Here is a 25,396-nt window from a genome sequence, read left to right on the forward strand (position 1 = left end):
CTGGTTCTTATGCAAACGGAGATAGTAAGCAGCTCTATGTGAAATATCTGGTCAAGAGCGCGACACAGATTGCACAAAAGAGCGACTGCCCATCGCTCCTTGTTTATTTTACAACTGAAAAAGTTATATTACAAGCAGGTAGAAGGTTTGCAAACACGGGTCTTCAAATCAGGCGGTCCAAATTGAGTTTGGTGTTTATATACGCAATGAGTGAAATACGAAACGAAACCTCCGATGTCGTGTTAGCACTAACTGTGTCGCGCGGTGTATTTCAGATTTATATTAAAAAAATCTACCGTATGGAAGTAATTGCTTTCTATAATCTAAGCAAATAAAATTTTCTGCATCATAGTCCGATCTTAGGCGAACCTCTCTGGCAAAGAGGAAAGTGGACGAAGTGTTTTGAAAAAGGTTGTGTGCTCGCTCTGTTTTATCAGAATATTATATATCATACTCCGGAATGGACAGTACGAACTACAGACACCGTTGTAAAGTGATCCACGCCTCTCGGCGGTGTGGTTTGCCGCACTAGGATTATTTCCCTGGTACAAGTGAACCGACCTTGCCATGTCTACCGGCTCAACTTTGCTGCATTTGAATAAATACGCTTCCGCCTATCACTACAGCATATGCCTACTTCCAACTCTGGCATTTCAATCGCAGATTCAGGAGACTCAGCCATCAACCAGACTGCGGATATCACTCCAGGCCAGCAATACGCCCCAAAATCTTCGCGGCGGGTCTTTATGCTATCCAGTGACATGGAACACTCTGATCTTGACAGCAAAGAGTAAAAGACCCCAAATAAAGTAAAAAGCAAAAAAAACAAAAACAAAAACAGTTTCAATTTTAGCTTTAGTGGTTTAAAAATCTGCAGCTGTACAGTAATGCTTGAAGGGCCTACTGTCATATTCACACCGGCCGAGGAGAACACAAGGCTTACATCGCTAAGCAGTCCAAACCTGTCCCTACATTTGAAAAATATGTGCCCGGAATGTATCCGTGAGATCAAATACAATACAATACAATACAATAAACTTTATTTTTCCAGAAGTACTCGAGGGGTCCCCCGACAAAGAGCTGCTAAAAGCAGCTTGACTGGGTCTGGGTCCCCCTTATACATGGCAGCGGCTCGTACAACAAACATATAAAACACTTTACCAGGGTGATAAGAAAAATAAATCAAGGTCACATAACATTGGAGTAGCAGAAGAACAAAATTAGCTATGAATAGTTAAAACAGTAAAATAGTTAAAATAGATATAATAGACGTCTCAATCTCTTTGCCACCGACACAAAAAATTGCCAGACAGCGCGAGCACTCCTAGGCTGCACTGAGCTCTGTGGAGTCAAGATCCGAACTTACGATCCCCTTTCTAGACATTACGCCACTGGAGTAGTCAGGGACGTGGACACCACGTTCACTGATGCACAGATTGCCGATAACTTAAGGTCTCCAGAAAACAGAGTTGAGCGACCACGAATAGGCAAACTTTCAGCGGTAAAGATTTCTTTATATGGATCGATGCTGCCAAGCTACGTTTACATTGGCCACGTCACGTCTGGTAATCAGTGACCTTATGCAAGGAGGGCCCATTACAGTGCCGGAGGTGCTGTAATTATGGACATCGCGAAGCAGCCTGCAAGCAGAATCCAGTATGTGGCCGCTGCTGTGGCACTCATGACAACACAGACAGCTGTTCTGCACAAAAAAAGTGCATGAACTGCGGAGCCATTCACATGGCTACATCACCAACGTGTTTTAAACGGAAAAAAGACAGAAACCATGATTTTCGCCAGAACACGCAGTCGATTTCCAGCACTAATGGAACCGCGGTTTATGAAACCGAATGGCCCGAGCTAGCCAGAAAAGGCGAGGCGCGCTCTCCAACTCTTCAAATAAACTTGAGAAGCACGCTCGAAAACCAAACTTCAAAGGAAGCTTCGTACGTTGCAGTCACTAAGGGTTCAAAGGAGAACAAATCAAACTCACGCCCGAGGAAGGCGGTGCCAAGTTCACATTAGTTACCTCATCACAGTCTCCAAAGTGATAGAGTCTGCTCCGACTTATTCAAGGCAGAGCAATTTATCAGATCAAAACACACCATCCATTTCAACTGACACATCTTCAGTCAAGGGATGGGTTCGGTATCTTCAAACAACACCTAGCATGGATTTTGCTGAAATGAGTTGTCGCAGAATGGGCACAGAATATTCTTGCTATTCTTCGAACGGTCATCACACTCATTATGTTATTCTAAATGCTACTGCACCGGCATCCAACCATGAATCGTCGCCCAACCACTTATCATCGAGGATTGTCAATGTCTCAAACGCAAGAAAACAAAAAACAAAAAAAAAGCACGCTCATTTAATACATGCGCAGCACCGACATACATCCCAACGTTATAGCCCTGCAAGAGACCCACGGCGGCTTTGCTATCCCGGGATACAAAAAAGTTCACGCAGCCGAGTATTGTCCACGAGCCCCGAGGGACGACCACTGCACCGCCCACCTCGCCATGGTGACTACGCAGTTCAAAAGATACCTAGCCACCATCCAAGAGATTCAACGCACCTCAACTGCCCCTGCCAGCAGCATGTCGTCACCCCCACCCAAGTGTACGGAGAGCGTATAACGTTAGCGAACACCGACTGGACACCACAGTCTCTGCAACCGCACGTCCTCCCCCGCTCCACAGCAGCCTGGAAGCCACGAAAGGCCAGAACATCATCCTCCTTCATCTTGGTTTTAAAAGCGCACAAAAGACGAGGACAGAGTAAGAAACACAAACGACGGACGAGCGCTCACTCGCAACGCAACTATGGGACGCTGCTGTTGTGCGCTTTTAAAACCAAGATGAATAACTACCAACTAGCCCAACTTTCCACCCTACTGCAGATCATCCTCCTTCTCGGTGACTTAAGTTGTCCCGATCACAGCTTTGAATACAATCGAACCACAGCCAGGACGAAAATTGGAAGCCCTCTCCAACACACACCGCATGACCCTCCTCGATGACACCTCATATCCCACCCATCAGGAAACTACACACGAAACGGACACCAACACTGACCTCACGTGGATCCGCGGCGATACTGGCGCTTGTTGGGATAACACCATGATGAACTTGCGTAGCTACCACCGCATCATTCAAGTATCCCTTACACCCAGGCCTCGTACCAAACAACTCAGACCTCAATTTGCACGCACCACCCCCACCACGGACTGGCACAAGGAAAGTATGGCACTGGAAACCAGTAATACAGCTCATCAGGACGCCGAGACGTGGAGTCGCTCAATGTTTTCAACTACCCAAGCCCACACTAGACAAACTCACCGCAAGGAAGACAACCCCTACGTGGACAAGCACCACCCCACCCTGTCGAAGCGCCGCCGACGCGCAGTCAAGGCCTGGAAACAGTCCTGACAGCCGATGCCTTCGGTGTGCTATCGAGTAATTCACCACAGTGGCCCAGAATGACGCAAACTATCTCGCCTTACACAACTGGCTCCAGACCTGCAACGACATGAAAGGTCGACTCCACACTACCCGGGCTTGGCGAATAATGCCCACTTTCCTCGATAAAAAGAAAGTCTCGTAATACGTTGAAGAAGCTTCAGATGGCGTTGAATGCGCCGTCCACCGCGATGTCAGAGCAGATTCGGAACACCTTCTATCCTCTGGCCGTTCGGAACATCCAACACCTTTGTTACACCATCCAACCTGGCGAAGAACGCCAGGACGGCGGCATAAACTCTGCATTTTCCCTGCAAGAACTTACAGCAGCCCTCCGCAACCTCAAGCGGAGCACGGCACCAGGTCCCTTCTCTTTACCTATGGGACTTCACGTCCGCTAACTAGCGGACGTGAAGCTGGCAGAATTGCTCGCTTTAATCAATAAAGCGTAGGAAACAGGCTCTATACCCCCAGGTTGGAAGGAAGCCCACGTCATCAGCATCCTCAAGCTAGGCAAACACACCCCCACGGTCACCAACCTCCGTTTCATATCAATGACGTCCTGCCTTGGTAAGCTGATGGAGAGTTGGCCCTCTAACGGCTCGGGTGGCACCTAGAGTACCACGGACATTTCGCCTCAACTATGATAGACTTCCGCCAGCATGTGAGCTCATAAAACGCCACCCGGCGCATCCGCACGAATGTCTGCGACTACAAAAGCACGGCTTAAATAGGTACGATCGTCGGGGTGGATATCCTGAAAGCCCACGTAGATCATGCAGCCATCCTCCAGAACCTGGACGAGATTTAGTCGGGATGCAGACTCTTCAACTACTTCAAGAATTTCGTCACGGACCGAACGCTCTGCATTATTGACCCAGACGGCGACCCGTCACCGTCATATCCGCTGCGGCGAGGGACTCCCCACGCTCTTCAATCTTACATTGAAAAATCTTCCAGTCCACCATACCAGACGGCCATCACGCCATCTACGTGGATTATAATGTCTCGAATAAAAAAAACATAAACTTGATTAATAAAACTTAAAATGAACGTTTATTGTGGCGCGCTTGTGCCGAGAAACATAAAGTGCTAAAGACCGGATTTACTATGACGGCGACGGAAGGACGACCGACTCAAGTAGCCATGCGAGCCTCCTTTTGAGAGCGCGTGGGTATCGAGAGGTTTCCGAGCTCGAACAAATAAAACAATTAAAAAAAAAAAAGATATAGGGGACAAGCGCTGGTGGGGGTCAAACCCCAGCCAGCGGTGCGGCAGTTGAGCACGCTACTGATTCAGCCATTCGCACGCGGCATTACTCTCCTTTTGAAAGGCGTACAGTCCCGATGCAACAAAAATGAAATGAACCTTTTCCAAATACCGACGGCACCAGGCGGTGGCTGCACGAACCAAAAATCAAGGAAGTGACCTACCTGCGCTACCATTGATAATGGGAGCTACGTTACCAGTTGCTTCGCTCTCTGAGCAGCGTCGCGTGCCCAACGCAACGAGGTAGGCCTAGCGCGACTTTAAAGAAGGAAATCCGTAGCGTCCACCCAAACGTCGTGTTTTTCTTTCCGTCCACTTTCTTTTTTTTGTGTAACACAATTATATATATGCTGCAATTACGTGTTCTACTCGTCGATTTACAGCCTCATTCCGAATTTCCTCGATTTTTTCGTGCCGACTTCCACCGCTTGGCATCGGGCGCTCGCGCGTGCGCAGAACGCTTCTCGGAAAAGGTCCATTGAGAACTTAAAACAAAAGAAGCACTAACTACAGAGTTCCAAAAAACAAATTTTTACAGTCCAATCGAGCATTGTTCAGTTCAAGTAGGACGATGTGAATCACCTTCGGGTCACAGAGGGCGGGGTGGCAATACCAATTTTCGTCGGTCAACGGATTGCACTTTAGGTTCCTCAGCTAGCGAATTAACCTTGAAGCTGAAGCATCACTTTAACAGTTCCTCGCTGCAACGATAAATCGGTGTTTCTATCTGCAATTGGTAGCCGGGTTGAAACTAGGCGTCGTGGCAAGAAAGATTGCACCGGCCTTTGTCAGCAACTTGTGCGGCTTGAATAAAAATGCGGCCGAGCTGACGGACTTCCACTCGTTGTGGGACAAACCAAGCGTCGTCGTCATGTTCGTCTTCGGCGTCGACATCACACTCGTCGTCGGTATCGTCCCGGGTGTGGTCATCAAGGTCGTGGTCAAGGTTGTAGTCGGGGTTGTCGTTGGAAGTCATCGGCTGGGTCGTTCTTGGGTCGCAGTTGAAGTTGTCGTCAGGGTTACCGTCGAAGTCGTAGTCGGGATCGTCGGTCGAATCATCGTCTGTGTTAGTGTCGTCGTCAGTCTCGTCGTGAATGTCGAAGGCAGTGTTTGTCGTTGAAGCCGTAGTCGGGTTGGTTGTTAACGTCGTAGCCCGGTTTGTCTTTGGAGTCGTCCGTTTCATCGTCGGCGTCGTCGTGTCGTCATCATGTTATCTTCGAGGTCGTGGCCATGAACGTTGTCGAGTTTAGAGCCCGGGTCATTTTCGAGGCCATAGTCCGGGTCATCGTTGACGTCATAGTTGATACGCACCGTCGGCATAGGTTGCGTTACCCCGCACCTGCACCAAAATGTCACGAACAAAAACATAACCTTGATTAATAAAACTTAAAATAAACATTTATTGCGGCGAACGTGTGCCGAGAAACATAAAGTGACAAAGACCGTACATATATACTATGATGGCGACGGAAGGACGACTGACCGAAGCAGCCATGCGAAGCTCCATTTGTAAGCGTGGGTATTTAGAAGTTTCCGAGCTCGAACAAACAAGAAGATTCTCGAGTCATCTAGAACATTCCAGTCATGCAAACAAAGACAAAATAAATAAAGAAAGCGCTGGCGGGAATCAAACCCCAGCCAGCGGCGTGGGAGTCGAGCACGCTGCTGACTCAGATTTTCGCACGCGGCAATATCAGGCTCCCCTCGAGAGCTGGAGGACACTCTGCAGAAGGGTGTGAACGTAGTTCACGCCCACGCCCAGACCATTGGCCTCGTCTGCTCGCCAAACAAAACGGAGCTTCGTTGTAGTTTTAAACGACCCGCGCAAAACAGCCCAGGCCTACGAGACCTCATCAAGCTTTAGATCAACTACTCTACCATTCCTCAACGCCTCCGCATCAAGGTCTTGGCTTCAACTTTCAACAAGATGGCCACACTAGTGTCTGAACTCCTCAGATAAACAAACTAGTCGAGCAAGTGCATCAGATGATCCAGAGCACCACCCGGCAACGCCAAGGCCTCAATGAAGATGACCTGTGGAAGGTAATTGAGGTCATGGTTTACTTGCACGTTATGTACGCACTCCCCTACCAGTCCCTCACGGCCACGCAACTCCGGCGCCTAGAAACGGCTCTTCGTAAGTGCTCCCGCACCGCCCTCAGAGTCCCTTCCTACACCCTCAATTTGAAGGTAGAAGAGACGGCCCTTTTTAACTCCCTTGATGAGCGGATAGCACACTGCCATTGCGCCCAGCTATACCGACTCACAACCACCGAACATGGCAGAGCCATCCTACAACTGCTAATGCACTCTACAGACCATGTGGCCCCAATTCCCCCAACTTCACTACCTTGAAACGGCATTCCCCGTCTCATCGTTCACCCCATACCCCGCAACACGGATCGCTCTACAGACGCTCAATGCGGGCAACACAGAGTGGACCATCTCCATGAACCGGCGCATAACACCCACTAAACTGACGCTCGAGTCATCGACAAGAAGGCCGTGATGGCGACGGTCGGACCCTTTACCCCCATTACGAGGCTTCACTCCGAGGTGCCTTTAGTAGCGGAGGCGGAGGCACAAACCATCTTAGAAGTAATCATCCTCCATCAACACACCACGGCACACCATCACTGTGCAGCTTCGAGGCGCAAACACTGACTACGCATATCCACACTTCCCTCCAAGAATACCTGCGGACCCATACGCAAGTTACAGTTCATCTGCGAGTAGAATGGATCCCCGGACACCAAGGCTTTCAGGACAACGAGCGAGCACACACTATGGCAGGCGACAGCGAACCTCCGGGCCCTTCGACACCTTGACCGGAAGCATAGCACCTTCGGTAGGACCGCACCCAACATCACAAAGAACGAACAGCAGACATGGCCAGCTTCAGGCTCCAGCGCTGCAAGATCCCCTCCACTTCCTGTTCCCACTCAAGACAGGATGCCTCTATTTTTCGGCAAGCACGAACTCCCTCTCTTCCCACGGAGCACTATATTGTCACGCGCGTCGCTGAGCAAGCGCACACATGCTGAGAGGTTACCGTGTTTGGCTGTCGCGCGGATGTTCTGGGTTCGATTCCAGGGAGTGGAATATTCTTTTATTTATTCTTTCTACTTGGCGTCTTTGAAAATTCGAGAACTGCCTCGCCTGATCAAGGTACAAATGTTGTACGCGCCGAGCGTTCTAGGCCGAATGTTCCAGAAAGCCACGCGTCTGCGAAAGGTGCTCCGCTTGGCGAGCCGATGGCAGTCTCGCCCCAGCGTTCGATCCAGCTGTTACGCCGACTTTGACGCCCGCGAGGCTCTGTTGTTATCGCTTGTTTTCTTTTTGTTTTGGGGACAAGTTCGCCTTTTAAACATTTCATTTTTCTCAGTTATTCTTTGTTTCGTCACCTAGTCCTTCGTGACAATATGCCCTTAGTTCAGCGCCTATCTGGTCGCCCCACCTGCAATGGCCAAGGAGGTTATCCATTCATTGAACACGCATTCTGGCCCTGTTCCAGAGCCTCAACCTCCCTCACCCGTCTCTCTCCCTCCCTTCTTCCCTCCTTAGGTCCCTATTCCTGGGCGAGCTGGGCCGCTCTCCCAAAAGATCTCCAAGCCAACTTGTGGCCACTCCTCGTCGCCCACATTGAAAAAATAACTTAATCATTGAACGCTAAACCCACAGACCCGTGAAGGACACAGACAGCGCTTCTTCATCCTCCGATGAAGATTAAAAACGGATCGGACTTGAGTTGTTTAATAAAGTTTATTCTCTCTCTCTCTCTTTTTCTCTCTGGTCAAGATAGTTAACGTGCAGTAAACATACACGACAGCCGACGTTTTGCTCCGAGGCATAGCTATTTTAGTCCTAGTCCTTCCGAGGATAGTAGTGGGCAGAAAAAGGTTGAGCTAAAAACTTCAGCCAAATGCTGCCAGTCAGTTTATACTTCGTTTCATCTTAAGTTCAGACGCAGCGGATGCTGCAAGCGTGAGCATGTGGCCTTGGGCAGTACTTGCACTGCACGAGTGTGCGTGCTTGGCAGGGACGCTGAAAGCCCGGAGCTCGCGCGTCTGAACTTAAGCTAAAACAATGATAAGATTTTTTTTTTGCGCGTATGTTTATACATTGTATAAGATTCTGCGTCCTTTTTGACTAAATTTACGTTCTAATTTCTCTCTCTCACTTAAATCCAGGTTAACGGAATTAGAAATCTTAAACATAATTTCAGTTTTTGTAAAATTATCACTCATTTCTGCTTAAAAGTAACCCCCGAAGACGCGGAACCTCACCTTGTGCAGTTGGCCCCTTCTCGTTTCCCGCTGCAGGTCTTCCTGTGAACACGCTCCAACGTCATAACAAGCTATAGCCATTCGCAGTACGCATTTATAGATTACTCGAAATCTGCCGGAGGCTTTTACGAGACCCCGTAACAAGGGGCGCCGACGTAGGGCAGCGTTGTCTCCGCTGAGTTATTGCCCCAGCGGCGCGTCCCAACACCGCGCTTCATTCGGGCTGCACAACCCTGGAAGGAGGCGCGGGACGATCGAAGTTCTTGACCTCCTCGCAGATGTCCGTGTATTGAAAGCATACCTCGGCAAACCTCACTCATGAGGGCCCTCACTCACCCTCATCTTCACAGGTGAGGTGAGGGTGAGTGAGTTTCTGAACCAGGAAAATTCATGCGTGTGAGGGTGAGTGAGGGCTGTGAGGGCGGTGAGGGCCGTGAGGGCTGTGAGGGCGGTGAGGTCCGCGAGGGCGGTGAGGGCCGTGAGGGCGGTGAGGGCGGTGAGGGCCGTGAGGGCGGTGAGGGCCGTGAGGGCGGTGAGGGTCATGAATGCGTGAGGGGCGTGAGGGCGGTGAGTGGCGTGAGGGCCATGAGTGCGTGAGTGGTGTGAGGGCGGTGAGTGCGTGAGGGGTGTGAGGGCCATGAGTGCGTGAGGGCAGTGAGTGGCATGAGAGGCGTGAGGGCTGTGAGGGCCGTGAGGGCGGTGAGTGCATGAGGTGTGTGAGGGCCATGAGTGCGTGAGGGCGGTGAGTGCGTGAGGGCGGTGAGTGCGTGAGGCCCCCTTCAGATCAAGCATCTTTCTCAGCAGTTTTGGTGTTAATGGTGGGTTGTTCTCTAGCTTTCCCTACATCGACACAAATTGCTGAGATCGGGTCCGGCTCGAAATAAGCAAAGAACTCGGAGCAATTCGAATACGTTTGAAGCGGCTGCATCCAATCAGGGACGCAAAATTTTCACGTGATACCTCGTGCCGGTGATGATGACACCGAATGACTTGGTTCTGGTTTGAAATCGATCGTTTTTTTGGGAATGAACTGTTTCAGAAAGGTGCATTTGTATTCTTAACGAGGTTTAAATGCATGAAAACACGTTTATAACGCGTAATTATGTCTAAATAGTGCAAGAAAAATAAAATTTTATGATGACGATGGCAAATTGCAGCAATCGGTTGCTGCGTGTGATCGCGGGCGGCCCGTGTTGCTGGTGTCGCGACGTAAAGTTTCTGGGCGAAATTGCCCCATCTGAAGCTGGCCTGAGTGGCGTGAGGGCCATGAGTGCGTGAGGGGCGTGAGGGGTGTGAGGGCCGCATGGGCGGTGAGGGGCGTGAGGGTACTGAGTGGCGTGAGGGCGGTGAGTGGCGTGAGGGCGGTGAGTGGCGTGAGGGCGGTGAGGGCCGTGAGGACGGTGAGATCCGTGAGGGCGGTGAGTGGCGTGAGGGCGGTGAGTGGCGTGAGGGCGGTGGGTGGCGTGAGGGCTGTGAGTGCGTGAGGGCCGTGAGGGCGGTGAGGGCCGTGAGGGCGGTGAGGGCGGTGAGGGCCGTGAGGTCGGTGAGTGGCGTGAGGGCCGTGAGGGCGGTGAGGGCCGTGAGGGCCGTGAGGGCGGTGAGGACCGTGAGGGCGGTGAGTGGCGTGAGGGCGGTGAGTGTCGTGGGGGCCATGAGTGAGTGAGGGGCATGAGGGCCGTGACGGCGGTGAGGGGCGTGAGGGCCGTGAGGGCGGTGAGTGCGTGAGGGCCGTGAGGTTCAGTGAGGGTGAGTGAAGGGCTGAAGGTGAGTGTGACTGTGAGGGTGAGGGTGAGTGAGGGGCTGAAGGTGAGTGTAGCTGTGAGGGTGAGGGTGAGTGAGGGGCTTAGGTGAGTGTGGCTGTGAGGGTGAGGGTGAGTGAGGGCGACCTAAAATGCCGACCTCTGATTGAAAGTAACACCGTAGCTCCTCCTGAAGCGGGGGCACGGAATGGCTATGGCCAGAGTGGTGAGGTGAAATCAGGATGACTTGAATCCAGAGCTAGATCACACTTCCTTTCCGGTTATGCTTTAACTTGAAGGTTTCTCAGAAAACAATAATGTTATTAATAACACTTAGAGCCTATTATGCGATTTGTGAATGAAAATGCTATTTTTATTGTAAAACATTCAATCGGGCTGAGAAATTGTTATGGTGAAGGAAAAATTTATTTCCAGTCAATAGTCAACAAAATATTGCCACGCTGTAATCTCTTTTTTACTGTTATATCCGTAGCTCAATATTTGTGTATGTCAAAAATTAAGTACGACATGTAAAAACAATTAAAAAATATCTTACCGTTTAACGTACGCTGGTGTCAGTGTTACTAATATTATAAATAATGACATCTGAACCATGACGTTAAATTGAAAATAAAAAAATCTAAAAAAGTGAGTACAGCATTGCGCAATTAAATACAAAATACTAGAAAAAAAAAGTGTCCCCAGAACACAATAGATTAAAACCCAGAGACTAGAGAAAACGAAGGACGACACGATAACGATGTCTCAAACACAACTGATATTTATTTACAAAAAACCTGTATATATAGGCCCTGTATGAAGGTACCTGATGCGTCAGGCACCTTCACAAGACAAAAAGAAAATAACAGAAAAAATAGAGAAAAGGAGAGCACAAAGTAAATACACCAAAGGAAAAAAAAGCGCACGTGTGCAAAACAAAGTAACTTAAAGGCGAACGACAAAAGAACAAAAACAAAAGAACGACAGAAATGAGCAGGCGAGGGAGACAAGGGCCATTAAGATTATTAGACTCTGTCACCTAATGATGACGCCCTTTAGAAAACAATAACGCGAAATCGTAAATTTATGTAGCCCATTTGATTTTGTTTTCTCGAGAACTTCTAATAATATGTGTACTTTTGAATTAATGTCCTATAACAGGAAACGAGAACACATGTTTTCTGTTAGCCGTGTCTGGAGACACATCGTGCTGGAGGCCCACGGTTCGCACGTAGCCAAAAAAAGATCAGTGGGCGCTCATCAGTGGCAACTCGACACGCGCCGTGGCCTTCTTGGTGTTCTGCGTTACATCCTACTCAAATCTCGGAAGTTCTGGGAGGAGTTATCACCAAGGGCGAAACCAAACCGAGCACGAGAGAGCGTAGCTTTGACGCCTGCAACGAACTGCGCTGTCCTTTCTCTCCGGCTTAGATAACAAGCGATAGGCGCACGCGCAGATCTCCGATGCTTAAGTGCCACTCCGGAGCACGCATCAGGCTTTCTCCGGTACCCAGCGGCTGACGATGTCAACCTGGCTTTTGTTTTCATCTACTTGTGTGGTGTTCGGTTGGTGCCTGGGCTTTGTACTGCCGGCGCCGACGTGCCTCAACACCAGCCGTCCCATGGATGAGGTGTACACGTGCTCCGAACTCAGCACTGCCAGTGATTTCTTCAAACACATGGAGCGCCCTCAGCTACATCCTCGCCTGACGTTCGTTCTCAGGGACAGTCGCGTTGAGAACTTGCCGTCAGGTGTCTTTCAAGACTTCAACGCTACAGTGCTGGAATTCAGCAACGTCACAATCGAAGTGTTCGGCCCAACAGAGCCGTCGTTTTTTGCTGGGCTCGAAGACACGCTCGAAAAGATAATTTTTAGGGACGGCAGTAGCCTGCCGCAAACCTGGGGAACGCTGAAAGTTTTGAGAAAATTGAAAATATTAAGACTCTCACATATGAAAGATCTCGATTTGTCCCAGGACATGAACCAGTTATCATCGAGTCTAGTGGCAGTGGAAGTGCTTTACTCGAGCATTGTGCACGTCGACGAGGACTGGCTTGCTCAGACAAGCGGATTGGAGTCGCTGGTCATCCGAGACTGTAATCTGAAAGTTTTTCTTAGGTCCATGTTGCCAAGACCAGCTCCTAAGCTCTGGAATTTGGACTTGGTGTAAGTATGGTTCGGGCTGGCTTTCTGGTTATTAACACGTTCCTTGAATGGCGAGCTTGTAAAAGCGTTGAGCTCGAAGGACTCTTCTAAGCCGCTTAAAGCCGCATTTTAATTGACGTAAATCAATCGTTTTTTGCGTCCAAGCATATATGAATTTGATTGATACGCATCTGTATTGTCTGCTGCAGCATGAACAATATAACTCAGCTACCAAAGGACTTTGGGCAGGAATTTCCGACCTTGAAATTTCTGGACCTTCAATCGAACCAGATTAGTGCCATTGAAAAGGAATGCCTGGCACCTTTGCTAACAAGCAAGGCGGAGGCCATCGAACTGGGCGGTAAGCTGCACAATCTAGCAATGTTGATTAAATGCTCGTAAAAGAAAGTCTCCCGCTTTCAGACTGAGCTCAATTTGTGTGAGATCAGCCGTGTGCAAAGCCCGATTCACATGGTGTGTTTTCGTTTGCGATTTTGTAACAGCAACATTGAGCCCAGCAACTTCCATCTCGGTTTTTTTTTTGTCACATGAGCGACGTTGAAACTGCGAAATTGCAAGTCAAATCGCACCATGAGAATCTGGTATAACTGTCGGTCCTGGTGCAATTTCGGCATTGTAAAAGGGGATATTTAAGGATAGCCCACATAACGCGAGCAAATATTGGATATGACACACTTTAAGATAAGCACGAGAGGCGATCGATCTTTCTCGTTTTAATATTGGGGTATGTAATCCTATTTAATGTTTTAGAACGAAGTTTCAGAGGACCACCCAAGAGTACCGATTTTGCTTGATTGCTTGTGAATTAGGTGATGAAGCCTATCTAATAACGGCCCGATCTTCTGGATGTGCTTAAGTTTATTTTGGCTCACGTAACTGTGGAAGTATTTTGAAGTACTAAATCATTGTAGACGCACTGTACTTCTCGGCACTTTTTAATGCATGGAATAAAAACACAGGTCTCTCCCTTGTGTTCTGATGTAAAATATAATGACGACTAAAGAATTCTTCATGCACAGATAATCCTCTGCATTGTGACTGCCAAATCGGACACCTGCGCCTATTCTCAGAGAGAGTCCTGAGCGCCACTTGCAACACCCCTGAGACGCTCAGAAGGCGTCAAGTTCACACGCTCACCGACGAGGAGCTGCAATGCGATGCATTGGTCTGATCATCCCTGGACGACACACGATGCAAGCGGAAACGAGTGGAAATTGTCAACGCGGAGACAGCCGCTGCTGCGGCTGTCCTGGCTGATTGCTCCTTCATGAAAATAAAGAAAAAACAAGCAGCTGATAAAGGATATTCCTAAAACTTACATAATTGCGACTAAATAAAGAGTAGAGGAAAAACTATAACCTAGCGTCCAACGTACAGAACGAGTTGCAAATTATGGTATGTCTCTGACAAGTTGAGAACGGCTGGGAAGAGCTTCAGTTACACCGCCTAAAGCTCGAGCTTCCCAACTTCGACAACACGTGGACGTCTCGTGGACGTCGAGCGCGCGCGCGCAGTTAAAGCGCGAAAGGCATGAAGCTCGTGCTAGAGGCCAGGCGCTCGAAAGGCACGTGCAGCCGTTCTTACTTTGTCAGTGGTACGCGACCTCTAACTCATTGATAACTTTGTTGACGCTGCTCCACACTCGAGTGGTGTTACTTTGGGATTATCAGAGACCAAGTATGCAAACTTTTAAGCAGCCTTTTTCACAATTTGAGTGCCGTTTCCCAGCGAGGCAATAGGCCACATGCGAAATGCACTGCGCCACCTAGTGGGGGGCCGAAAATATGCTGTGTCTCACTAGTTGGCTTCGGCGCTGGCAAACGCCAAGGCGTGCAAATCTTAAAGAATCCTTCGCTCGCACAAGCACTCGCGCAGAGAAAGCGCTCTCGAAAAATAGGTACCCGCGCCAGTTCCCGTGCCTTTGACGGCACTTGAAGCCAAATTTCGAGCTGAAATGTACGTCAGCCGGGTCGTTTGCTGCGAGAAACCTGCGACCGGCGGGGCGACGAGCCCGTACATGCGCAAGGAGGGCGTAAAACAATAGTAGTCCTTCGCCTGCCGGTGTGGTGAGGATCGATGGCGGTGAGCAGTAGGCCTCGATTGTTACCGATAATGCCACGAAATTGACGAACAGTAGAGGAATCTCGACGCAGCAAAGATAATAGCGCACAGAGTTTTGCCAGACATTCGAACATTTTCGCATATGCCCTATTGCATCTGATAAAGTAAGGACTAGAGGTCACAAGCACAAAGTCCAAGGGAGCAGCGAAGTCTGATAGCTTTCGTGCCGCGAATCCTGCCGCGAACCATATGTGCATATCTTTACGAACTCCATGCTCTCAAGGAAGTTTAGCAGTTAAGTCTTAGGTGTCAGCAATTCACGCACTGAAACAACTGTCGCTTTAGCCTTCATGGTATAATAACTATATATACCTCTGCTAGTGCACCATCAATAACAAAAATATTTCGACTTGAGTGGCTTCATCTCGATTTGCAGTCTTGTTTTCTTCATCAGGCTGTGGATGAAGTCTTGAGATTCAATATCTTGCGCGTCCTCTTTGAAGAATCATGTACTGATTTTATTCTTAAATCGAAAGGACGCGAGATAGTACATTAACCGTATGGACCTCGACATCATTCGTAGCAGAAAGGGTGCTTTCCGTACGCAGGCCATGCTAGACAGCGCATCCACAAGGACAAGTTGCTTGCCGGGTGCAAACCGCAAGAGGCGTGGTGGCATTAACCGAAAAGCATTCTTGCGAAATTTGCAGTAGCGAACAATGTTTCGTTTTGATTGCGATGAATAGGTTGTGCACAACCTGCTGTGACATTGGTTCTTCACAATATTTTGTTCATCACAAGGAAGCATTCGTTTGACATATTTTGAGCTTGTCACAACGAACCTGTCCTTCCACACCTGATCACAAGATGTCAGGTTTTCTGCGGAGGAGTTCAGCGCAGCGGGATGTACTGTTTTACGACTTGCGGGAAAAACCCGTTTGCCGAGAACAAACTTGTGGAGCTCATAATACTACACGAGTTGGTGTCGTGCCGACAGTATGTTGGTGGCGTTCACAAAATTCTTGAGATTCTATGCCAGAGTTCTGAAATACTGGCGCTTTGCCTCAAATGTTTGGCCCCAATACTGTTTTGGAGGCTCATACCCTACGATGATTTGTGTAATAGACGAGAAAATGCAAGTTGGTCGATGAGTGGAGCTAACTCAATTGCCACAAAAAAGCAAGGACTCTAAGGGTCCCTCGGGAGGAGGAATCACAACTGCAGCATCTTCAGATAAACGACAAGGACAGACCTGAGGAGTCATCTAGATGCCGTTCTTCTAGCCAGACAATCTATACTTTAAATGTAGCCACCTTGTCGAAGTTTGCGAACGCAAGGACCGGTGTCCTCTAGGTTCCGTTTCTGAAAAACGTGAAGAACAGCTGAAATTATTGCCTCATGCAAGCCTTGCATTATGTCTGGCATCAGCTGCTTTGAAATTTCTAAGTCCTCTTAAGCTAGTATAGGTGAGAGCTCATTGACACCATCGAGTTTCTTCAAAGATGCATTTACAGCAACTAAAGGCAGGCGTTGGTTGTGTCCATCCGCACTTCTTGGACGACGACACTGCTCCTGGTAATTCTATCTGTCTCTTCAGATATAACCAAATATCCAAATATTTGCTAAATAGCGGGCCTGCACTTCGTATCCACCGATTCCGTAACAGCAGAGAAGTATCGGACCTTTCTTCGAGCGGGGCCTCCTTCAGGGAGGCCAAGCTTCATGCAAAAATGAACACTGAATCAACAAACCAACTGATGTTCGCCGCCCTGCAAGACAGCAGGTTCGCGGACGTTTTCAAAGACGGCTATGAAATTCCGCCCAGAGAACCAACCGCAGATGCAATGAGTTGAACTTCCTCTACGATCGTGTCCTTCTGCGATGAAGACGACATGCTGCCCGACGACGATGAATTCGAGGCTGCCCAGGGAAAGAAAAGGCGTAAGACGGACCCACGGTGTCATGCTTCATCTCTCAAGGGTGAAGGCAACCTACAAGTTGGGTGTACTGTATTGTACATCCTGACTGAGAACCACAAAGTCAAATCGCTCAGCAAACTCAAGCTTACAGACTACCTGAACAACGCTACTCCAGGCATGGTGAGTGTGGTCCGGATTAACAAAGCTCGGAACATTGTCGCAGTTGATGTGAAACGACGTCTCTTTAAAGCAGAGCTTCTCAAGCTGTCCAAGGTCTGCATAGTACCGGACAGAGCCTTTCTGCCGAGAGATCGCTCAAACTGTTTTGGAATTCTGCGAGACATTGACCCTGACTGCACAGAAGACAACATTAAAACACATCTGCAGTCCTCCATTGGCGTAGCAGAGGTGAAGGAACTTGGATAGACCTCAGCCGTAGTGCGAGTCGCCTTCACAGGGAAAGTAGCTCCTCAACACGTCAAAGGGGGGCTTGTAAAAACTGAGGTGATTCCCTACCGAGCACGCCCCTTGCAGTGCTACAAATGTTACAAGTTTGGCCATATTGCAGCTGCGTGCACAGCAGACTTTCAATTATGCTATCGATGTGGACTGCGTCACGAAGGCGAGTGTGAAGCCAATCCCAGCTGCGTTAACTGTCAAGGAAAGCACGCTTCCAACTCAGCCGAGTGCCCAGTCGAGGTGAGAGAGACTGAAGTTACAAGGTATCGGCTAGAACACAACACTACTTTTCGCGAGGCAAAATATGCCGTGCACGCTAAACATCAGGCAAACAAGGAAACGGCTGAAGGTAAAAAATCAGCGTCCAGAATCACCACCACTAGTGTGCCGTCACTAAATGCTCAGGAGTACCCTCCTCTTAAGAAGCTGGAGAACAAAAGTGACGATCCTGGAGCTGTAGCGACTACTACAACAGCTGCACTCAAAGAAGCACGAAAACCGTCTTTTTGGGAAAAACAAAAAATCAAAGACATCACTTCACACGGCCCTTCTGATTAGGCCTTTTGATTCGCGTACCTCGGCACCAAACCAGGTTGGGGAAACAGGTACTACATCTTTATTCAAAACCATAATACCACTGGTATTGACCGCTCTCCGTAGAATATTGAAAATCATCATCATCATCATCGTAAACTTTATTAATTTATAAAGTGAAAGAACCTTGCGGTCTCTGGTCGGTGCCCTTAGTCCAGGGCTCCGTTGGCCGCCCAGATCCGGCGGGCTCGCTCAACCAGTCGCTGCTGGTCATCGAGCTCTGTGCCGGAAAGGGACGCCTCCCAGGAGGAAAAGGTGGGGGAAGGAATGGGGGTGATACCCTCACCGAGGGGGTGACGGCATTCCCAGAGGGAGTGGTACAGGTTAGGGTGACGATCCCACCGGCGTCAACGTTTCATCACACGATTGAAGCGATCCTTTCGTTAGAGTCCTTTATTGTAAGGATATTCTGAAGTTTTACCAGTCTCACCTCACCAAAAGAAACGAACACTGGTCGTGTTAAGCTTCAATCGCTAGAAAAACAGACCTCAGGGAACCCCCGACTACAGGGAAATGTACATAATTTTCGTACTTGTTTTTTTTTTTGTTTTTCGAATTTTGTTATCGTACTCTTGATTCACAAGCTAACACTCTGGCTTTCAAGGAGACATTTTTGCTTCAAGGCAACTACCGATTCTCACCATATAGGTACTACCACACTTTTTTCTTTTTTAATGTCGCAAAGATTCTTTTTACAAGGTATGAAAGGCACGGCGTCGCAAAGCATCGCGCTTACTATTTGGGTTTTGGTTGACCTTATGCTCTGTCCAAGCCCTCCCTCCTAGCCTACATATGTTATCAGTAGAGCAAATTCAACCACAAGCAACCATTTTTCAATGGATTGCAATGGGTTTCCGCAGCCGACTATCTGACTTTCGACAATTTTGCCATAAGTACCGATTTCCTGTCATAGCCTTGTCGAAATCAAACATTGCTAGTGATTTTCGTCTATCTAGTACGAGGTTTTTCACTCGACGCGAGGTACAGCTCCAAGCCAAGTACTAGTCGCGGTTCGGAAGGACCTTACCTATATTTGTCACGCACTTCCACCTGACGCTAACAACGAGTACGTAGCGTTGACTGTCTAGAACGATCGCTGCACATTCACCATAATCGCGGCGTATATTACTCCAAATAGTCAGTTTAACACCCTACGTATTAACTCTATTATTAAAAAGCACCCCTCCTCCGCACATCTTAACGGGGGACTTTAACGCCCATCACCCCTTATGGGGAAGTGTGAAGACAACTATTCGGGGCACCTCACTTGTGACACTTACCCATCAGCATGGCCTCTTTTCGCTGAACGATGGAACTCCTACTTTTTTACGTGGAACTATGGTGAGTAGCTGCTTGGATCTGACATTTGCTAGCGCAGGGCTTTCGAATTATATTACGTGGTTCACAGACATCGAATGCCATGGCAATGACCATATTCCAACCCACACTCTCCTCAAGGGATTCAGGCCAAATAATAAATCCTCCCTAATAAGGCGCACCGATTGGTCTCTCTTTAAAATTAAATTTGAAAACGCGATTGATTCACTTGACAGCAACGAGGAGTTCTTTCATGGTATTGAAGAAGTTGTGATGCAATCCACGAAAACATATAATTTGCCTCGAACCTACCCTGTCATCGATACAGATTATGAACGACTTCGCGCGCTTCGAAGAAGATACGAGCGAAAGGCCAGAAAAAAACACGACCCTGAGGATATGCGCAAAACGAGACGCCAATAAAAAGGTATAAAACGTCGCCTAAACAAACTGGATAGACGCCGTTGGAGGGCTCACTGCGTAACTTTAGATCCATGCAGACCTCTGTCTGATATATACAACCTAGGACGGAGCTTGCGGACACCACCCCAACAGCGTCACCCTTTCCGGGCACCAGCACTCAAACAAGATGTTTCGGAACTAGTTTTGGCTGAAACCTACTGCAAAAAAACGCACAAAAATTATCGCGAATCCGGTGGCAACACTTGTTAAAGCTCAGAGTCAGATCCGAGCGTGTAACGGCATGGACGTATTATTTGATGCACGTGAACTGGAAGATGCACATTCCGGATGGAACTGCTCGTCTTCTCCCGGACCGGATGCTATAACTTACTCAGCATTAGCTCATCTTGTTAACAAGGGTAGAGAGAGGCTCTTGAAACTTTACAACATGTCATGAGAAACTGGCCAGGTACTGCGGGAGTGGAAAACATCGCGCATCATGCCTAACCTTAAGCAAGGTAATTTGCCTTGAGACTTGTTATCTTTCCGTCCGGTAGCGTTGTCTTCTTGTGTCGGTAAAGTGATGGAAAACATGATTCACAGACGACTAGAGTGGTACCTTAAACAATCTGATGGCGAATTCCACTGGGTGCTTTGGAGCGCGCCGGGATCAGTCGACCAGATCCGGATTGGAGCACAAGATCCGAACGGGGTCGCGCCGCCTACGGATCCCCAGTGGAACATGACCACTGCTCCGGGATCGATGGATGCCTTCCCGTCAATCAACTGCCCGGGAATCTACTTTTCGCGGCTGCCGCGGTCGTTTCGAAGACGTTTTCGCTACGCGGCGCTAACACGTGTTCGACGCACGAGTGGCAGGAATGGCTCAGGCGCTTCTAGTTAAGATTGCCGGAATGCCCGTAGCGCGGCAAATACCTTCTCTTCTCTTTCCTGAAAAACGAACCGGTTGTCGAGCCAATGGGTACGCAAGCGGCCATTACGAATTCTTCTGATGTCGAGACAATCTAGGAGCCCAGCCCGCGACGTGCTTCTTCTTCTGAGGCGAGATGCCCCACGAGAAAAGAAGTCACGTGTGTGCGCCGAAGGCTGGCCCGGCTGGCTTCCAGTTAAATCTGCCGAAATCGTGGGAGCGACTTTTCTCGTGGCGAATTCCACGGGTCGTTTTGGAGCGCGCCGGGATCGACTTTTTCGGAGCGAGCCTATTTCACTGGGCGATCGGGATCGAGACGAACGTGTTCCATTTTGTCGTTTTGGATTATAGCGAATTCCACTGGTCGTTTTGGAGCGCGCCGGGATCGACTTTTCTGGAGCGAGCCTATTTCACTGGGCGATCGGGATTGAGACCGACATGTTTCACTGGTCGTTTTGGATTAGCTCCCGCTCCAGATCTCGATCTGGATCCGATGGCGAATCCCATTGGGTGTTTTGGAGCGCGCTGGAATTAGTTGAGCAGATCCGGAATGGAGCTCACAATCCGAACGGGGTCGCGCCGGCGATGGATCCCCCGTGGAACATGACCACTGCTCTGGGATCGGCATTTGCCTTCATGTCATTCAGCTGCCGGGGAATCTCCTTTCCAAGGTCGCCGCGGTCATTTCGAAGACGTTTTCGCAACCGCGGCGCTAACACGTGTTCGACGCACGAGCGGCAAGAATGGCTCAGGAGCTTCTAGTAAAGGTTGCCGGAATGCCCGTAGCGCGGCAAAACCTTCTTTTCCCCTTCATGGAAAATGAACCGGCTGTCGAGCCAAGGGGTAAAGCCCCTGTCACACTGAGGGGACAGTTGGACAACTCTATCCGGCGACACGAGGAAGTCGTGTTGCCGGCGACCCTGTCACATCGCGGCAACAACAACAGTCGGGCAACATGTTGTTGCCGCCCGGCAACAGTGTTGCCCGATTTGTTGTCCGACAACCCTGTCACACCGCCACCGCGCTGAAAAGTCGCTCCCCCGATTTTGGCGGATTCAACCGGAAGCCAGCCGGGTCAGCCCTCGGCGCACACATGTGACTTCCTTTCTCGCGGGCATCTCGCCTGATCTCGCCTCAGAAGAAATGGTAATGGCCGCTTGCTTACCCCTTGGCTCGACAGCCGGTTCGTTTTCCAGGAAGGAGAAGAGAAGGTATTTGCCGCGCTGCATTCCGGCAATCTTAGCTAGACGCTCCTGCCGCTCGTGCGTCGAACAGGTGTTAGCGCCGCGATTGCGAAAACGTTGATGCTTGGAACTTGGAACCAGCCTCTACCAGACACCTGATTTGTTTCTAAAATACCCAGGACGTTTTGGGGCAATGAATCGATCACATAGCAGGCGGTAGACAAGTAGACAGCGTTGAAAACTATTTATTCCACCGATGGTTATGAAGGCCGATGGTGTCGGTGTCGCAGTTTTGAAGCACTTTCAGTTCTGCTCAACACCACGTTACAAAAGACGGTTTGGGGTACTGCCGGTGCTAACGCAATTTCCCAGTAGAAATACGAATTGTATGAAAGAACCGGACAGAAACACTTTATACGGTGGCGTAAATGCCGAACATATATCAGCGATGTCACTTTCCACGGTTAGGGCTATCTGCTTTGTCAGCAAATGAAGAACACCTCGATAAAATAAAGAGCGGAAAATACTCCCCGTGTCAAGTTCTCTAATCACAGCCACTGGTTGATGTCGTACCGTGGTAATTCCCGGCCCTTCGAACTCACTAGCACTTTGTAGAATCACATCTCCAGCGATTCCGCGCCGCACACAAACGAAGGTAAACAATCAAGATGGCGGAGTGCTCTCCGTGTTGTCCCCGCTGTCAGCGCGGTGTGACAGGGTTGTCGGACAACAAATCGGGCAACACTGTTGCCGGGCGGCAGCAACATGGTGCCCGACTGTTGTTGTTGCCGCGATGTGACAGGGTCGCCGGCAACACGACTTCCCCGTGTTGCCGGATAGAGTTGCCCCACTGCCCCCTCAGTGTGACAGGGCCCTTACCCCTTGGCTCGATAGCCGGTTCGTTTTCCAGGAAGGAGAAGAGAAGGTTTTGCCGCGCTACGGGCATTGCGGCAATTTTTGCTAGAAGCTCCTGAGCCATTCCCGCCGCTCGTGCGTCGAACACGTGTTAGCACCGCGATTGCAAAAACGTCTTCGAAACGACCGCGGCGGCCGCGGGAAGGGGATTCCCCGGCAGTTGAATGACATGAAGTCAAATGCCGATCCCAGAGCAGTGGTCATGTTCCGCTGGGGATCCATCGCCGGCGCGACCCCGTTCGGATTGTGAGCTCCATTCCGGATCTGGTCAACTGATCCCGGCGCGCTCCAAAACACCCAGTGGAATTCGCCATCGGATCCAGATCCAGATCTGGAGCAGGAGCTAATCCAAAACGACCTGTGAAACATGTCGGTCTCAATCCCGATCGCCCAGTGAAATAGGCTCGCTCTAGGAAAGTCGATCCCGGCGCCCTCCAAAACAACCAGTGGAATTCTCCAGCATGAGATATACCCTGAGTGTATGGCAGGCTTCAGACGAAGGAGGAATTCCCTTGACAACTTTATTGATCTGACAACCAGTATCCAAGAACAAAGGAGGTGTCGACGAATCACTACCGCTGTATTTCTAGACATAAAAGGCGCGTGTGACTCAGTAAGTCGCAAGGCTATTCTTGACGCCCTAAGCTATGCCGGAATGGAAGGACGTCTCTACGCGTGGATATTAAGCTACTTAGATAGTCGAACAGTTCACATGCGGACAGCAGAGGGGAAAACAACCGAGCATACAGTATCTCGAGGCGTGCCGCAAGGCGGAGTTCTTAGTCCTACACTTTTCAATATTACCCTCCTGGCACTCGTAAACAAACTTCCCCGGGACGTCAGCATTACACTTTACGTGGACGACATCTGCATATGGGCGTCATCAATTATGCAGCGATTTAATCGGATCCGCTTAAAAAAATCACTTGAGATCATCTCCAGCTACTTGCAACACCGTGGGCTATCTATATCCCCATCAAAGTCAGCCGCCGTGGCATTTACCAGAAAGAGTAGTCATAGGTACTGTCTCACAGTTGATGGTCATCTCATATCATATGTGAAAACGCACAGATTCCTCGGAATAGTTCTGGAAAAGTTTTTGACATGGGCACCGCACATAAAACAAACGAAAAGAAAGCTCCTCGGCATTATTCATTAGTAGCACTAAGTGGGGCACCTCTGTAGCTGCCCTTCTTCAACTACATAACGCCCTTTTTGTCGGCTTCCTTCGATACAGTCTACTGGTACTTCATGAGATGTGCCGTACAAATATAAGAACATTGGAAGGTAGGCAGGCTCAAGCTCTACGAGCCTGTCTAGGGCTCCCAAGATGCACCTCAAATGTCGGAACTGTAGCTGAGGCAGGGGCTGTTCCGATTGGCGCGCTGAGACTTCAAGAAACCCTTCGAGCGCACCTCCGCCAGCTGAAAGGCACAGAGACCACTACCTAGCAGATGTCGCAAACAGCAGAAGCGCGTCTGGTTTTTCCCAAATTGCGAATGTCGACAACGCGGATATTCCACGAGATTTTGAACCAGCAGAGTTCTCGTCGTTGCCACCATGGACATATCCAGTTATTTCTATAAAACTAGATGCTCCAGATATACATTCAAGAAAACACACTCCATGGGAGGTATTGAGGCAACATTCTCTACAATGATGAAAATAAACCTGGGAGAAGGGGAACAAGAGGGACAAGGGACAAACGTAAATCTCCAAACACAGCTAGGTGACTGGTGAGCGACCGAAAAAATCCGTCTGGTCCGGGTATCGAACCCGGGACCTCTCCATTACAAGTGGAGCGCTCTACCAACTGAGCTAACCAGGGGTTAGACGTCAGTAGAGCAAACGGGTTTTATCAGCTGCCACCAGTCCAACACCAACAAGGGTGAAGCTTGCAATTTAATGTTATAATTATAATGCAATTAAATGCAAAGGGGCAAGCGAGCTGGAAAATAATGATGAAAATAAACCCTGGAGAAGGGGAACAAGAGGGACAAGGGACAAACATAAATCTCCAAACACAGCTAGGTGACTGGTGAGCGACCGAAAAAATCCGCCTGGTCCGGGTATCGAACCCGGGACCTCTCCATTACAAGTGGAGCGCTCTACCAACTGAGCTAACCAGGGGTTAGACGTCAGTAGAGCAAACGGGTTTTATCAGCTGCCACCAGTCTAACACCAACAAAGGTGAAGCTTGCAATTTAATGTTATAATTATAATGCAATTAAATGCAAAGGGGCAAGCGAGCTTTTCGGTCGCTCACCAGTCACCTAGCTGTGTTTGGAGATTTATTTTTGTCCCTTGTCCCTCTTGTTCCCCTTCTCCAGGGTTTATTTTCAACATTATTGTCCAGCTCGCTTGCCCCTTTGCATTTAATTGCATTATAATTATAACATTAAATTGCAAGCTTCACCCTTGTTGGTGTTAGACTGGTGGCAGCTGATAAAACCCGTTTGCTCTACTGACGTCTAACCCCTGGTTAGCTCAGTCGGTAGAGCGCTCCACTTGTAATGAAGAGGTCCCGGGTTCGATACCCGGACCAGGCGGATTTTTTAGGTCGCTCACCAGTCACCTAGCTGTGTTTGGAGATTTATGTTTGTCCCTTGTCCCTCTTGTTCCCCTTCTCCAGGGTTTATTTTCATCATTATTGTCCAGCTCGATTGCCCCTTTGTATTTAATTGTATTATAA

At 49.2% G+C, this 25,396-nt stretch overlaps 1 protein-coding gene across 1 annotated transcript; it reads left to right on the forward strand.

Moving 5' to 3' along the window:
• The first annotated feature begins 12,208 nt into the window (after window positions 1-12,208).
• Window positions 12,209-14,277, forward strand: LOC8031730 (toll-like receptor 8). The gene is made up of 3 exons (XM_002406936.5): window positions 12,209-12,922; window positions 13,111-13,262; window positions 13,942-14,277. Exons 1-3 carry the CDS (start codon window positions 12,279-12,281, stop codon window positions 14,091-14,093), a joined length of 948 nt encoding a protein of 315 aa, XP_002406980.3. The 5' UTR covers window positions 12,209-12,278; the 3' UTR covers window positions 14,094-14,277.
• Window positions 14,278-25,396: the final 11,119 nt, after the last annotated feature.

The sequence above is a fragment of the Ixodes scapularis genome, unplaced genomic scaffold (assembly GCF_016920785.2).
Source record: "Ixodes scapularis isolate PalLabHiFi unplaced genomic scaffold, ASM1692078v2 PGA_scaffold0__279_contigs__length_252992795, whole genome shotgun sequence".
Taxonomy (NCBI): Eukaryota; Metazoa; Arthropoda; class Arachnida; order Ixodida; family Ixodidae; genus Ixodes; species Ixodes scapularis.

What these genes read in the sequence shown, in the direction of transcription:
- LOC8031730 (XM_002406936.5), top strand. Translation starts at nt 12,279, where the DNA reads ATGTCAACCTGGCTTTTGTTTTCATCTACTTGTGTGGTGTTCGGTTGG. An exon ending in CTCTGGAATTTGGACTTGGT is followed by an intron (nt 12,923 to 13,110) that starts GTAAGTATGGTT and finishes TGTCTGCTGCAG; the next exon opens with CATGAACAATATAACTCAGC. An exon ending in GGAGGCCATCGAACTGGGCG is followed by an intron (nt 13,263 to 13,941) that starts GTAAGCTGCACA and finishes CTTCATGCACAG; the next exon opens with ATAATCCTCTGCATTGTGAC.